The sequence below is a fragment of the Microtus oregoni genome, unplaced genomic scaffold (genome assembly GCF_018167655.1).
Source record: "Microtus oregoni isolate MIOR12 unplaced genomic scaffold, Mior012 000003F_ref0000135, whole genome shotgun sequence".
Lineage (NCBI taxonomy): Eukaryota > Metazoa > Chordata > Mammalia > Rodentia > Cricetidae > Microtus > Microtus oregoni.
Window position 1 is genome coordinate 13,812,008 of NW_024543062.1, and position 16,025 is coordinate 13,828,032.

The 16,025-nt window shown below is 48.4% G+C and overlaps 1 protein-coding gene across 1 annotated transcript; it reads right to left on the reverse strand.

Moving 5' to 3' along the window:
- Positions 1-857: 857 nt before the first annotated feature.
- Positions 858-15,502, reverse strand: Kctd7 (potassium channel tetramerization domain containing 7). The gene is made up of 4 exons (XM_041648953.1): positions 15,204-15,502; positions 12,234-12,403; positions 7,985-8,163; positions 858-7,548 (listed from the first exon to the last, which is right to left on the reverse strand). The coding sequence occupies exons 1-4, from the start codon at positions 15,345-15,347 to the stop codon at positions 7,172-7,174; spliced, it is 870 nt and encodes a 289-aa protein (XP_041504887.1). The 5' UTR covers positions 15,348-15,502; the 3' UTR covers positions 858-7,171.
- Positions 15,503-16,025: the final 523 nt, after the last annotated feature.

The following is a 16,025-nucleotide window of genomic DNA, read 5'->3' on the forward strand; positions in this document are numbered from 1 at the left end:
CCCAGAGGCAGCTACTGATCTGCACGAGGGAGCCTGGCTCTGCTCTGTGGGTTCACCCGGAAGCTCATTTCCAGCGGCTAAGGTGTCGCATCACCAGCGGGCCAGGGAAAACACTCAGCAAGGGTGAGGCACAGCTTTAGTTAACAGACGGACCAATCAGAGATTTGAGGGAATCAGAGATTAGTGGTTCTCAATCTTCCCAATGCTCCAACCCTTTAGTACAGTTCATGTTGTGATCCCTAACCATAAAATGTTCATTGCTACTTCCTGTGATTTTGCTACTGTTATGAATCGTAATGCCAATATCTGATACGTGCATGATCCCTGTGAAAGGGTTGTTTGACTCCCCCAAGGGGTCGCAACCCACAAGTTGAGAACCATTGTACTAGACAGTTGTGCAGCCTAGAGACTTCAGAACTCATCTGCATGGTTAATCCAGGAAATGATTCCAAGGAGTGTCCTGATGAGGTTAGCCAGGGAGGTGCCACACTCTGCTCTCAGGGAAAACAAATTCCACTCACTTCCTCGGGGGTCTTGGACTTAAACACTCAGGCTCATACATGCTTTGAGCCACTATTTCTCCCTTGAAAAAGTGGTGACTGGACAGAGCGTTCTCCCCTGGGCACTTTCAACAGGGACTGAGCAGTGCTTGTGCTGGTGTGGGCACGCTCCTGTCTGAGCTCCCATAGGGCCTTCTCAGGGTGACTTCCCCTCGACTCCGTTAGCCCAGAAGTCCAGCACTGGGGCTATTATTTTATTGTGGCATCCCCAAACACCAGATCTAAAGCAGTGGTCAAGACATTTGCTGGCAAAGCAGAGACGACCTCAGTCAGTAAAGCAAGGCACAGCACCCAGGTTCTAGTTCTTGATTTTAATGTCATCCAACGGAACTGAGGCTCTATATGCAAGAGTAGTCACAAACAGGTACGCTATTGAACACAGGAAGTGTTATAGTCAGTACACAAAAACAAAATTATGCAAATGAAGACAATGGATCCAGCTGACCTCCCACACTCAGAAGGCCATGTCTGTTCTGACACCCAATCTGTTCCCACACTCCCAATCTAACCCTCCCCACTACAGATATTTTCCCCCAAAATTGCCTCCCCAAATGTCTCTTCCATCCCAGTTCCCAACATCTTGCCTTTAGATAAGGGAAGGCTCCCTTAAGAATAACGGGCATCCCCTCCAGGCAAGAGCCTGCACCGAGAGAGCTTAACTGTTTATATTACAATCAAATATGGTTTAAAACTATGCAGAAGGACACTTGACATTCTTCCTAGGATCAAAATGCTTTGTGGGAAAAGTGTGCTGGGTGACGTCTGTCTCAGGACTCAGCCCAGCATCACACGACACCTCCCCCCTACCCTGCTCCCCACTGGCTCTGTGTTGCAGGTGTGTGGTAGTCCTCCAGAGAGCAACTCAGAACTTGATCAGCCCAAGACACAGAGTTCAGGCAGTTAGTTCCCAGACACCCCAAACCCCAAGAGAAATGAACAGGAGGGTCCAGAGTATTGTTGGCTTTCAGCGTTGGAAGTACTGGGCAGCCAGGTGAGCACACAGAGAAAGGTTATGGATGGTGATGGTTCCTTTATTAGATCAGTAACAATGAACCCCTCCCCCCGACACACACACCTTGGAATATTTTGTTTCAATGTGGCTCTCCCTCAGTCTTCTCTGCCTCGACTCTAACGCTGCACCATGTGCCGCTATCAAATCTCTCACTGTCCTGACCAGTGAGCATGCCACCCAGGAGAAAAAGTGCCCAGAGTCAAACAGGAGGGAAGCTCAAGGCTAGGCACTTGGGTCTGCTTCAGCAACAACTGGTCTCACTCACACCGCGAGAGGTATTGACACAGCGCACAAATCATTTTGAGGACAGACCTCCTGTGGACCAAGGAAAAGCTTTCCTTGCAAATCTTTTGGTCTGGGTCTAAGCAATTGCAACTGGAAAGGGATCAAACGGACAGACGGAGGTAATTTCCACAGACACGACCCCTTCATTTGGAAGCCATCTGCAGCCACCACATACAACAGCGTATTTCAGAATAAGCTCAGCTTCTCATTAGAGAGGGCCAGAATAGGCTGATGAATTCTTTTATTCCATTTAAGAAAAGCTCCAAGAGAGTAGAAAGTGAGTGTAGAGCCCCAAAAATCAAAGATATAGTTTGACATGATGCTTGTCTTTTTTTTTTCTTTCTTTTTTTTTTTTTGTGGTGCTGAGAAGGGAACCTAGGGCATTGTGCATAGTAGGCAGGTGTGTTCTCTTATGAAACCACACCCCAGATCCCAATATATATTGCTTTATTTCATATTTCACTAGTCAAGGGAAAATTATAATAAATATATTTTATAGTACAAAGAAAAGTTTCTGTGCTGCAAGAAAGTACAGAAGTCACTGGCTTAAAAAGGGTTTTGTTATTTAAAAAAACACATACACACAAGAAGATTTGGCATACGGTCTGCCCTAATATTGCAAACATCAAGTCAACTATTTAAAAAATAATAATAAAGGAATTGAAAGGGGAGGGGAGGGAATTCTGAGCTGGTTATCTAGTGCCCCTCCTCTGTCTGCTCCAGTGGCCTGGAACATTCTCTTGCCACAACGGTACAAAACCTATCATCCTGAGAATAAAAAAGGAGACGGAGAAACTGTCTCCAGGAAGTATAGAGACAATGTCTTTCCCCAGCATCTTTGTATTAAGCAATCAGTCTGGGCCTGGTTTTGAGCAGATGAGTTTTCCCTCTGTCTTATATTTGTGGACTCTAAATTTCCAAGCACTGAAGGACTCTCTAGCAGGAAGAGAAAGGGTCCCAGGCCTAGTTACTAGAAGTCCCCCGCTCAATTGTCAGCTCTCTGCTGATATGGACAACATTCTCAACAGTGTGCTTCACTAACAGTTTAAAAATGGGACGATCAGTTCTTCACTCCATCGAGCACTGGCATTAACACTGACTGCCCTAGTGTTCCAACTTTCGCTTCCAGTCAGGTTTAAGATGCATCCTTGACACGGCAAAATCAAAACCATTTGGGGGCAGATCCCACTTCTCATTCTCCAACCCAAGAGGACTTCGAGCTACATAGCATATTCAACTTCAGGACACAACCAGTGGAATCCTTCACACCGGGCCCCAGAACCCACTGAACTATGTCTACAGATAATCCGCGCTATACAGGCTGGGGTTGAATTAGGGGACTTATTGGACAGCTGCCTGTTGACTTTGCACACCCAGCATCCCTAAGAAGGAAACTCGGGGAATTTTGAGCAAAGGGTGGCCAGACGTTATCTTGAACGGCACAGACTGGTTTTCTGCATCTTAGAAAATAAGACAACCAGCAACTTGACTGAATTTTGTCTTGACACAGGGCTTGGCAGCTGAACACAACAAGCCCTCTTAGCTCTTGCCAACAACCATAATGAACATTGGAAAGTAGGGCAATTTCTTTCTTCCTGTAGCCTGTTTTTTACCGAAGCTAGTTGTAGGTGAGAGGGTATGCCTGGAAAAAGTTCAGTGCCAAATACCCGTTCATGCTGAGCAGGGCCTAATACAACATCCCCAGGGTTGGAACACTCCCGGGTTCATGATGGTGATCTCTGGGATCACGCAGGCCAGCTTTACCTTCAAATTCATGTTGACCCATCAAGGAACCAACGTGGAAGCTGGGCATGATTCTGCTAGCAGTATTTCCAATCCGGTAGCCCAAGGAAGATGCTCAGGTCTCTTGACAGTTAAGACTGTTTAGACCACATCTTCCGCAAAGAAGGCAATCAGATCACTCTCTACTCTTGTCTGGACAGTAATGGTTCAAGCAGAGGTTGACAGTTTCAAGCTCGCACTGCAGGAGCTGGCCAAGAATATGCTCCGTCCGCACGGAGTCTCAATCTCTGAGGAGTCAACAGCCTGGAACACAGACTGTTTCCCCAGTTGTCAGTCGTTGCACCGGGCACAGCTACGGCTCATGGTGGTACTCTAGTGGGTGTTACTGTTGGAGAACAATACCAGCAATTCTGACAAGCTGCCAGTAAGGCTGAGAGACGCCCAAAAAAGCATGCTGAAGAGCAAGAGATAGACCAACTAGACCTTGATCATGCTGAACAGGGAATCCTGGTGGACTTCCATACAAAAAAAAAAAACAAAACCTAAAAACTACAACATTGGACATCAAGGCAGAGATGACGCTTGTAGCAAAGAGGGGGAAAAAATCCAACAACTTGCAGCTTTGGTTCACACTGCAAATCAAGGGAGCCCAACACCTCAAGGCTCTTCTATGTCAAGCACCCCAGCAGCCTGCCCCTTCGAATACCTCTACTAGGGGTCCAGATGATCAGGAAACCAGTGCCAGGGAGTAAGGCCTCCAACACCTGGATGATTTAGCTGCAGGAGGTAAAGATCCAATAATAACCCATGGCAGAGATGTGTAAGACCAGGATCCCTCTTTTCAGATCTTAGATGCAAGCTTAGATGATGAGTATGAAGAGGACTATGGCTCACTCATTGCCACTCCTGGTTTTCTGGTTGGACCTTACTGGTCACGCAAGAGCCCAGTTGATGAGACTAAGCAACCTGAAGAAAGAAGCTCCCAAAACAACTCAGTGGACACTAGTCAGCAGACACCCCAAGATCAGGCTTTTCCTATGAGACAACAGCAACAACCTTGGGGTTGCAGGAAAGCCCAGATGCTTCAGGGCAAAAGCTTCCACCTGCTTTAGCCAGGGAAAACCTCACTGCAATCCCTGAAACCGGGTAGAGTTGGACCCATTCCTACTTCATTGAGCCACCACCTCCCCCAGTCTATCCTTCTTTGGACATTGACAAGGAAACATCTCAATCACCCCAAGTAGATCCTTTAGAAATACCCTAAAGTCCCCAACTGGTGCTCCCTCAGTAACACCCAACTTGACAACTGAGCAGATCAGTAAAATGGAACAGGAGTACCAGAACATAATGGCCAATGAAGGCCTCTGGGCGGGGCAATTGTTTCACCACAGGTGAACTGGTAGACCCAAGGATTTCCCCACTTCGAATGGAGCCATTCTCCAGTTCCCAACAAGCCTAACAGGGGCCACTGCTCCAATAAACAATCAAGAAGGGTGGCACTTTGGGACAGATGGGACCATCGCCATGGATGGGCAAATGCTTTGATGGTCTGACCTTGACCTGCAGTCACGACTTGTGTATATTGCATTGATTATTCATAAATTCCCATAAAAGGAACTTAACTACCTCCATATTAATTGGTCTTACAAGGTGAGTCCATTTCTCAGGGATAATTTTGCAACCTCAGGGACAGAAAACCAGAGTTTCAAATATGTTTCTTGCCCTGTTTTGGTCATGAAGTTAATGGTTTAAAGTTAAATTTGTATATTCTGAGTGAGTTAAGCATGAGTAGTATGTTGTAATGCAAACAGCTGGCTACTCTGCAAACTCTGTTTATGTTATTAAGAAAAAAAATGAACACAAGAGCCAGGTGTGGTGGGACATGCCTATGTCCCCCAGAGCTTTGGAGGTAGAGGCAGGAAGGTCAAGAGTATAAGGTTGTCCTTAGCTATAGAGCTAATTTGAGGCCAATCTGGGCTACATGAGACCCTGTCCACAAAATAAAAATAAAACCTATTTAAACAAAGAGCTTCTTTGCTAAGACAAGGTCAGAGCCACGGTGTTGGGCTAAGAGCCAAGCAGGGGCTTCATGACCCCAGAAGATCCTATTGTTTGCTGAGGACCACAGAGAGAACTCTATCCTGGAAAACGGCTGCTGCTCCCTCGCTCTTGGACCTCAGCCTCTACCTCTGTTACACTCAGAGTGAAGCACAAGGTCAAAACCATGTGTTCTCCCAGGAGCCCTGGAAAGTCACCCCCTCCACCTGCACTGAGAAGTTCAGCTCAGAGCCCAGGGCTTGGCCTTCTGGTCCTCTGAGGCTCATGGATGCCTCTAACCCCCAAGTGTCTGACTGGACCACTCTGACTTTACAAGACTAATATTGGGGGTGCTGCCAATTCCTTATATATTTTTTTAAAAAAAGTTTAATTAAAAAAAAAATACTATCCAGAAACGGTCAAGGATACCTACGATTACATAGAACCCATTGTGCAGTGTGGACATGTAATGCCCTCGGAAGAGAGCTACACATCTCTCTCTTTGGGGGCTACATGCTGCATCCTGACCTCTGAGCAAGAAATTATTGTGGACTGTTTTCTCTTTTTGAAGCAGGAAGTAGAACACACACATTTACTACAATCATCTTCAGCTCCTAGGATGGTTATGCCTCCACCTGGGACTTACTTTCCTCTCCCTCAAGCCCAAACAGTAGCTTCCGAAGAAAGAGAGTTTCCGTGCCAAAGAGGTTCACCACACTGGATCCTAACACAAGACTTGGCAGCAAGCCGTGATCTCGGCCTCTGGAGGGATGCTACATGTTACGAGTTCCTAGACTCCCTGTCTGCCTAACTTGGGGAATCTTTGGAGAGAACCTTTGAAACCTTCCAGTCCTATAAAGAGTATAACTCTGCAAAGAATGTAAAGCCAAAGCTCCAGGGCACGGCTGTAAACATTGTGGTTTTTCTAAGGCTCAACTGGTACATGGCTTTGGCAGCTGTGGTTAATCTCAAAGAGAAGGTGACGGGCATGTTCTGGAAGTGCGGGACATATGTTTCCACATCCTAAGACAAGGTACTATAGTCACTGGAAGAGCAAGGAGCACATTGGGGAGAAAAGGACTCTTTCTTCTTTGGCCAGGGCTACAGGGTGGACACTTGGGTAAATCCCCTACCACACTCCTTATTCTGACTGACACACTGAGCACAGGAATATTCAAAGAGGGTGAGGAAGTGATTGACACCTTCATCAGCAACATGGCTCTAAAATGGGCAGATGCTCTCTTGCAAGGTGTCAAGAAGGTATCAAACCTCTCCGGACTTCCGATGATATCCTCCCCACTAAATCCTGTGGCCTCCAGTGAAGACGCCATGCCTCGAGGAAAAGATGGGGTGAGTGCAGATTGAGTCCCCAAGCCAGGGGACTGCAGCAGCACCCGTGCCTTTGCATCTGTGCCTCAGCACACTGTCCTCACCTCAGGAGGTTCGGGGACAGTCAGCAGCTCCTCTGGGGATCAGATTCCCAGAGCCGCCCGAGAGGATGGACACCTCTTTCATGGGACTTGGCTACTGGTACTCACCACCATGTGATTTTGAACTCATAGATGGGGCGTTTGCAGTAGTAGTGGTTGACAAGGTGCTTGTCACACACCCCGATGCACTGGTGATCCACTGTGAGGCCTTGGGCTGAGAGGTCCGTGACCAGACAGTGTAACAGGTCATATACATCAGCCACTGCCTCCCAGGGCCCAAAAGACACATCTACTTCACAGTGGTGCTCAAAGAGCTGTCCATCACTCTCACTCCGCTCAAAGCGAAGAGAGTTGAGGAGGGGACACTCATAGGGGGTGATGGGCATCTCTTCCTTGAAGACACAGACTTTGAGCTTGGCAAAGCGGGCCTTCCGCTGTACTGCGCGCAGCCGGGCAATCTCCACAATCCGCTCCAAATGGTCTATAGAGTTTAACACAACAGCCGTCAAGGGGCAGGGTGGAGTAGGAGGGAGAAAGAGAGATACAGGCAAACAAAAAGGGACAGATACCCAGTGACAAGATGCAGAGGGGAAGAGGCTGATTTCAAGAGGGGACTCCATGGACTCAGCAAGGGCACACTTCAACAAGGCCCATGGTATTCCAAAGCTAGGAACCCCACACAGGGTGAGGGCTATCCTCTTGAAATGTTATCTATCTGCTGGCTGTCCTGAGAAAACTGTGGGAGTGTACGGGAGATGTCCTTCCCAAACTTGAAAAGTCCCAGCGTTACTGAAGGAGGGGAACATTTTCTCCTAATCTGGATGAATTCTGGACCCACCCACTTTTGGGAAAGGCCTGGAGTTGAAAGATGCCTTGCAACCCCTTTCCCCAGGTGTGTAGGGCAGCTGACCCCTCACCTTTGTAATAGGGCATGAGCCCCAGAAAGGCCTGGCGCACTTTCTCGCCCTTCAGCGGCTGCATGTTCTCCAGCTGCTCCAGGAGGGGCCCAATGGCGTAGTACTGGGCCTCTTTGTGCACGGCTCGCACATGCTCCCGGGGTGGCAGATCCCCTGAGCGCAGGAAGTTCAGCACATCTCTGTGCAGGAAAAAGGGTGAGAAGGAGATAAGGATCATGGGGGTGAGAGGTGAGTGGGTGGGGCTGTCAAGGTGGCTGGAGAAGAATCTGGGCCACATTGTCAGCTGTATAACTTTGGTACGTGAACTTGGCCTTTGTGTGCCTTGGGTGTCATCACGTACAAGATGAAAGAAAATAAGAAAAGTACCTCACAGGATTGTGGTGGTGCACACCTTTAATCCCGGCACTTGGAAGGCGGAGGCAGGAGGATCCCCTTGAGTTTGAGGCCAGCCTGGTCTACAGAATGAGTGAGAAAACCTGTCTTTTGAGCAACAACAAAAAGCTCACTCATAACATAAGTGCAGGCGTAGTAGAGTAACTGAAGCTTTACATGCCCAGTGCTAACAACAAACTCTCCTTGTCCCACATCCCCACCATTAGTTATTCTATAGCTCTATGGAGAAGACAAAATACCTAACAACATGGGAATTAACTGGTTTTAAAACTAAGGAAAGTCATATATAGTTTCTTAGACAGGGTTTCTCTGTGTAGCTCTGTGGCTGTCCTGGAACTAGCTCTTGTAGACCAGGCTGGCCTTGAGCCTCTGCCTCCTGAGTGCTGGAATTAAAGATGTGCGCCACCACCACCCAGCCATATATAGTTTCTTAAAGTACATATTCAGTCCTTTTATTATTATTATTTTTTTTGAGACAGGGTTTCTCTGTGTAACTATCCTGGCCATCCTGGAACTTGCTTTGTAGACCAGGATGACCTTGACTTCACAGATATCCACCTGCCTCTGCCTCCCTAGTGCTGGGTTTAAAATTGTGACCAGCACTGCCTGGTATAATTCAGTCCTTCTGATCCTCTTCAGACTCTCTAGCTAGTGCTGAGAGTAACATTAGTCAGGCCTATTGCCGTGGTTATGGAAGACAGTAAAGAAACCCTTAAATTAGTCTGTTACATCAATAGTTAATCTAAATTGTAATATGACAAGAGCTAACACCATTTTTTGTTTTGTTTTTTGTTTTGTTTTTTTCAATACAAGGTCTCCCTCTACAGCCCTGGCTGACCTGGAAACCACTCTATAGACCAGGCTGGCCTCAAACTCAGAGATCTTCCTGCCTCTGCCTCCTGAGTACTGGGATTAAAGGTGTCACCACCACTGCCCAGCTTAACACCAAGTATTAATCTGCATTAGCCACTAATCACATGCCACCCATTTGATCCTTTTAATGACATTCTAGGGCAGGGTCTCTCTTAGTTCCTGTCTATAAATGGGGCCTGGCTGGGACCTAAGAGGTTATGGAAGACACTTGTTGAAGGAGCCACAGCTGGCAAAGGCTCAGCTCTGGACACAACTGACGCTGATCTGCAACAATGGTCCTGACTTCATTAGAAACAGCCAAACCAAAGTGCTGTCCACACAAGGAGGGACTCCCTCCAGGCCCAAGCAGTCCCCATGATGGTAGTGTCGATGCATGAACTCTGCCAGCAAAGGTGTGTGTACCCTTCCTAATACCCTGGCCTAATACTGTGAATCTTTGAAGAACTCTATCTCCTGCTGATAAACCAGACTACTGGGGTCCAGCAGCCCACACATCAATGCCTACATCTTGCTTTCTGCTATATTTTGGCCACTTTCTAGCCAACAGGGCACTGGCATATAAGCCTTAATTTGGATCCTGTTCTTCCTCCTCACAGCCCTTTTTTTTTTTTTTTTTTTTTTTGGTACCTGCACCCCAGAAGAGGGCACCAGATTTTATTATAGATGGTTGTGAGCCACCATGTGGTTGCTGGGAATTGAACTCGGGACCTCTAGAAGAAGAGTTTGTGCTCTTAACCACTGAGCCAGCTCTCCAGCCCCCCACAGCCCTTTTAAAGATTTTTATTATTTTTCACTGTCTGGTGTGTGGGAATGGATGCGGGCACAGAGTGCAGGCGCCCTGAGGAGGGTAAAGGTACCAGACCCCCGAGAACTCAAGTTCCAAGCTATTGAGAGCCACCTGACATGGGTGCTGGGGCCTTAACTCAGGTCCCCTGCAAGAGCAGTGCACGCACTTAACCTCTGAGCATCTCTCTAGCCACTCCCACCCCCTGAATTTCAGTCCTCTGGGATCGTCAATAAACCCTTATGCACTCTGACAAACAGAACCCTGGGCCAAGCCCAGCTAAGAGCTGCCAGCTGGGGCCAGCACTTTCCTCCCCAAATGCCTGCAAACAAAAATCTTTTTATAGTTACAGGGTGATGTGACACTTTGTTTCCTCACCACCAGAGGCAGCTGATAGCCCACTGGGGAGAACCAGACACTGCAAAACAAAGAATTCGGCCAGAGGCTCCTTTCTAAGGACAAAAATGGCCCTTGTAGGCAAACCTTACTGGAGGTCAACGCAAAGACGTATAGATCAGTTGAAGAGTTTCCGCTTCCCCACCATTGGTTCAAGGTCAAAGGCCATGCCAATCCTCTAGTCATCTCTACAGCTAGACCAAAGGAACAGAGGATTCCAGCCATGTGCTCTGAAGATGTGACCTAGCTGAGGCCACATACAGGCTCTTTACTTAACCCTCTTTGACAAGCCCACCAGACAGCTACAATTATTTCTCATATCAACAAGGAAATAGATGGCTAAGATGTTAAGAGCACTTGCTATTCTTCCAGAAAACAGTCCTTACCACCCACAATGGCAGCTCGCGACTGTTTGTGACTCCAGTTCTAGGGGATCCAACATCCTACTCTGGCCTCTGAGGGTATCCGATACACACAAGAGAGACACATGCATAAATAAAAATAAATCTTAAAACAAAACTGCGTTGAGCCAGGTGATGGAGGCACACACCTTTAATCCCGGCACTTGGGAGGCAGAGGCAGGTGCATCATCTCTGTGAGTTCAAGGCCAGCCTGATCCAATGGAGAGTTCCAGGACAGGCACCAAAGCTACACTGAGAAACCCTGTCTCAAAAAACAAACAAAAGCAATTAAGTTGAGACATTCTTTATAAGGTTTGCCAGAAGTGTTTTCATGGGAAGGTGTATAAATCACACATGCATTTCTTTAGAATATATATATCAAATACATTGAGACTGTGGTGTGTGTATGTGTGTTGTTAAAATCTCAGGAACAATACAAGTTTGCTTTTTAAGGGTTTCTTAGCAAGACAAAGGGGTAGCTATCCCGCACCAGCCTTCCCCTCACCCTTTTTGTTTTGAGCCACTGCAAGCCTCAGAACCACTGGTAGAGACCAGGCCTCCTCCGTGTTGCGGTAGGTGTTGTTTGTTGGGAGTGTTAAGGGTCTCCTTATGTAACCCAAGCTGCCCTAGAAACAACTTGCAATCTTTCTGTTTACACCTCTCAAAAGCTGGGATTATAGCTGAGTGCCACATACCCAATTTGCATGGTATTATTGAGCCCCAGAATCTAAATGTACAGGTGTTCTCCAAGATGCTTTTTGACAGTCTCTGACTCCAAATGCATTCTTCTCCATAGAGATAACTCCCCAAGTCTCAAACTGAATGAGATGGGAAAAGTTCCATAAAATCCTGCCAGTATTAGAATTTATTGGCTAGGCAGTGGTGGCTCATGCCTTTAATCCTAGCACTTGGGAGGCAGACAGATCTCTGAGTTCAAGGCTAGCCTGGTCTACAGAGTGAGTTTCAGGATAGCCAGGGCTACATAGAAAAACCCTGTCTCCAAATATTTTAATTTTTTTTTCTCAGAGCTGGAGAGATGTCTCAGCAGTTAAAGCTCTGGCTACTCTTTCAGAGGTCCTGAGTAAAATCACCAGCAACAACATGGTGGCTCACAATCATCTGTAATGAGACCTGGTGCCCTCTTCTGCCCTGCAGGCATACACACAGGCAGAACACTGTATAGATAATAAATAAATCTTTAAAAAAAATGTTTTTCTCTTGCTTTCTTCACCTCCTCTGGCAAAGCAACTAAGTGTTTTAGTCTAAGTCAATAAGAACATTTATTAAATCCCACCACCAGGCTATCTCCTCTGGTACCATAGAATATGGCAACACTCAAGACCGAATCCTAGGCTACTTGCTTGCTGTGACTATGGAGCTGATTGCAGAGGAAGAGACATACCCAAAGTGCGTGCCATCTCGGTCAATGAAGTACCGGCCCTCAGAGTCTGTAGGAATGTAATGTCGCCCGCTGAACATGGCAGCCAACATGGTGTCTTCATAGCGCCGCAGGGTAGACAGGCGTGTGGTAAAGTGAGCCCCTCCAATGTTAAGGGGGACAACCTCAGGAAACTGGAAAGGAACCCGCACAGCTTTCAGACTGGCAGTCTGCCTAGGCTCGTTAATGTCACACCACTCAATCACCCCAAACTTGGGGACCATCTGAATACTCTCTTTTTCCCCGTCTCTCCTCTTCTCTGGAGTCCTGCTCATTCTACCTAACATCTCTTACACCAGGTCCCTCTTCAGTACAACCCCACACTGCTCAGCGTTCATCCTCTTCCCCTTCCTGAACATATCATCCCAATGTCCTTATACATGCCATCTCCTTGGCCACAAACGCTCTTACTAGCCTCCTCCTGTCCAGCCAGCCAATGAACTTGCCAAATGTGGTGGTATAGGTTGTTCACCAGGCAAGCACCTGGATGAGCATCACCTATCAACCCAGGTGTGTGCCCTTTTCTAATTCACACCAAGGCACGAGGTCAACTGGCAGCACTGGTTTATTCTCTAAGGTTCCGTGGCCACTACTGCTCTGTCCTCCCTCTCAGGTCCCCAGGACAGAATTCTGTATCTAGTCCTCCATTATGTCTTCCCTGCATGCGCCATGTTCTCCTCTGTTCCTCTGGAACAATGCAATGGCAATCTTTTTCCTCTGTCAACCCATTTTACCAGATGCCAGGCATCCTAACACACATCCTAAATGCGCAAAGACTGTGTGTGCTTGCCAGTGGTTACCAGGGACCAGCTGTGTTCCAATGGCCCGAGGCATCCGGTCCTCATCCCTTTCTTACCCAGACCTCACATGCTATGCAGGGCACCTAAGGCTGAGCTTCTCTCTCTCAGCATCCCCATCCCCATCATCCACTGCACTCCACTCCTCTCCTCTCAAACCAGAGTGACTTATTGGTTTCAAGTCCCCTAAGGTTTGCATGGCAAGGGCTAAGTGATGACAGGAAAATGGTGGTAAAGGTTAGTCGTGGGACCCTCACAAGGGTCCCTTCCTGAAATGCTTGAGAATTAAAAAAAAAATATTTCAATGCTCTATTTTCTCTAAACTATATATGAAAGAACTGTTTCCGATCTAACTTTCCCATAGACTGCCTCCAAATCAACTAAAATTTTATCCCAGCATAACTGTTATTTTTCAATGTGATGACATCACTCTAGCTATGGTGAAAGTCCTTTCCCCTAGTTTTCACAAGTCCTTTGCAAAAAAAAAAAAAAAAGAAAAAAGAAAAAAAAGGCACAGCTAGGCACGATGGTGCAAACCTTTAATCCCGACACTTGGGAGGCAGAGGAAGAATAATCTCTTTGAGGCCAACCTGGTCTACAAAGTGAGATAGGCTAATCAGGGTGCTGCATAGAGAGGCCCTGTCTCATAAAAAGAAAGAATGCAACTTACTTAAGACCTGCCTTATAGTAAAAACGGAAATCCACAAAATCAATTAATGAAACACACAGGATGTACAATTCTAAGTATGAACTCAACTCTTTTTTTTTTTTTTGAGACAGTCTCACTATGTAGTCCTCACTGTCCTAGAACTCACAAAGATCCATCTGCCTCTACCTCTGCTGTGTGGGGATTCAAGGTGTGCAGCACCATGCCCAGCAAATTTCAACCCTCAGTGCAAAATGCCTTCTACTTTTCTACAGAAACTCAAATCCATTCTGCGTGTGTGCCAAGACTCAAATGTCGTCTTGGTACAACGCTTTGCACTTCGGGAGTCTGTGTTAGAGGGAATTCATACTCATCCACTTCTTTGAACCACATGTGAGAGAAAACACCTAAGAGGGTTCTCAGTATTGCATGGAGGGATGTGATTCATAGGAAGCTGGGACTGAACACCTGGCCCGCAGTCTGGGGAGTCGTGCCCTTTCCTTCAAACCACATCTTTTATCTAATGACAGTGCGCGCGCGCATACACACGCATACACACACACACACACACACACACACACAAACCCCTCCACTGTATCTCTACTGGCTCTTTTCCCTGACTGCAGTTATATCTAAAATTTTGCTTATTTTCTCAAGATTCCCATGATGTGGGCAATTCGGGGCTCCTAACTGGAATGCAATACTGGCTGCTGCTGCCTGAGAGCCTCACCCAGCCGGCCCCTTCAGACAACTCTGTGGGCTGAAGTCTCCACTTCTGTACCCATCTGCCTGCTTGTCTCGAGAGTCACTGCTGGTGCAAAGTGTCACACCCACGAAGGACTACTATACGAAGTCACCGTGTGCCAGAGCACAGTAGCAGATGACTGAGCAGGCCAATCCCACCATCTCTGCTCTAGAGTTCAAGCCTTCAGTGCCCCCCTGCTAGTTCCAGAATTTATCACCTTTACGCCCTTGTTCGTGCTGTTTTCTTTGCTCCCGATGCTCTACCATTCATTTCTGTCCATCTAAATGAAATTGCCCCGTGTGCTGATGCAGATTGTTCACTGCATGAAAGCAACTGGATGGGAGAGGTCGCTCCGCGCGGGTGTGTCCTTTCCCCAAATCATACCAAGGCACCATGTAGGTTATCTGAGCACAGCTTCCTACACCACTGTCTGGACTGCTGGAGAATACACCTGGGCAACCCAGGGCCTCCTTTTGGATTGTATGGAACGTGCTATGTGTTGAAAAGTCCCGAGTCCTCCTCTAGATGATAAAGGGGAGATAGGATACAGGAGTGGAACTGGACATCCTGGTAGCTACTGATTATAGGAAGGAGGCACACGGGGTGCAGGTGACCCCGGGCAGGGAGGACACACCTCGTGCACCAGTGGCATCAGTGGTGGACAGCTCCTTTGGAGGCTCACCTCCCAAGGTCAGTTCTAAACGCACCAGTCCTCCCTTCCCCCCTCCATCGCTCGGTCCAGGTACCTCCTGGGGCAGCAGGGGCAGCCCGTTCCCCGCTTGCGTGGCCGTCGGAGTGGCCGGCTCCAGGAAGTCGTCCTCGGCTTCGGAGCTGGACATGGCACCGTCCGAGTGACGGCTGTCTGGCTCCCGCCCGGTGACTACCACCATCCCTCTGGCTCTGGGCGGTGGGCGCGGCTTCGGGTAGGCGGGTGGGCGGAGGCCTGGAGAACTAAAGCCAAGCAGCGCCTGACATGACGAGACGGGACGCCGGCGGGCGCCCGACGCCGAGGGCCAGCGCGCAGCAGTAGGCAGGACGTCGTGCGCTGCCCTCCAACCGTCTAACGACCACCGCGCCTACAGTTAGTCGTTGGTCTGACCTGGGCGCCTCCTGCTATTGGCCGAGCCTCCGCTAGCTCCGCCTTGATTGTCGGGAGGTTCGTCCAATCACAGAGCAAACAGCTCGACCTGAAGCCGAAGTGGCCGCAGGCCTGCCCAGTTCTGATTGGCTCGCTGACGGACGGGCGCGCGCGACGCCGGCTTGCTCGAGGGTTTGGCCAAGGGGAGGCGATCTCCAGGCGCCGACCGCGATCGGCCACCACCGCGTGGACCATACGCCGCAAATCGGAACCAGGCGCTTCTTGCTATTGGCCGAGACTTCACTGGCTCCTGCTGTGATTGGCAGGGGACTCGTCCAATCAGAGCGGAAATACGCTTGGCCTCGAGGCGGGGTCGCGGGTTCGGCTTGTTCCACTCTGATTGGCTCGCTGACTAACGGGAGCGCTGCCTCCCCTGGTCCAGGCCGCTTACCTAGCGACCGCGGCGCAGGTAGCATCTCTGCCCCGACCT

Coding starts and splice junctions, on each gene's coding strand:
- Kctd7 (XM_041648953.1), bottom strand. CDS start 15,347: ATGGTGGTAGTCACCGGGCGGGAGCCAGACAGCCGTCACTCGGACGGT. Junction 12,404..15,203: donor TGCCCCTGCTGCCCCAGGAG/GTACCTGGACCG, acceptor GTTCCTTTCCAG/TTTCCTGAGGTTGTCCCCCT. Junction 8,164..12,233: donor CGAGATGGCACGCACTTTGG/GTATGTCTCTTC, acceptor TTTCCTGCACAG/AGATGTGCTGAACTTCCTGC.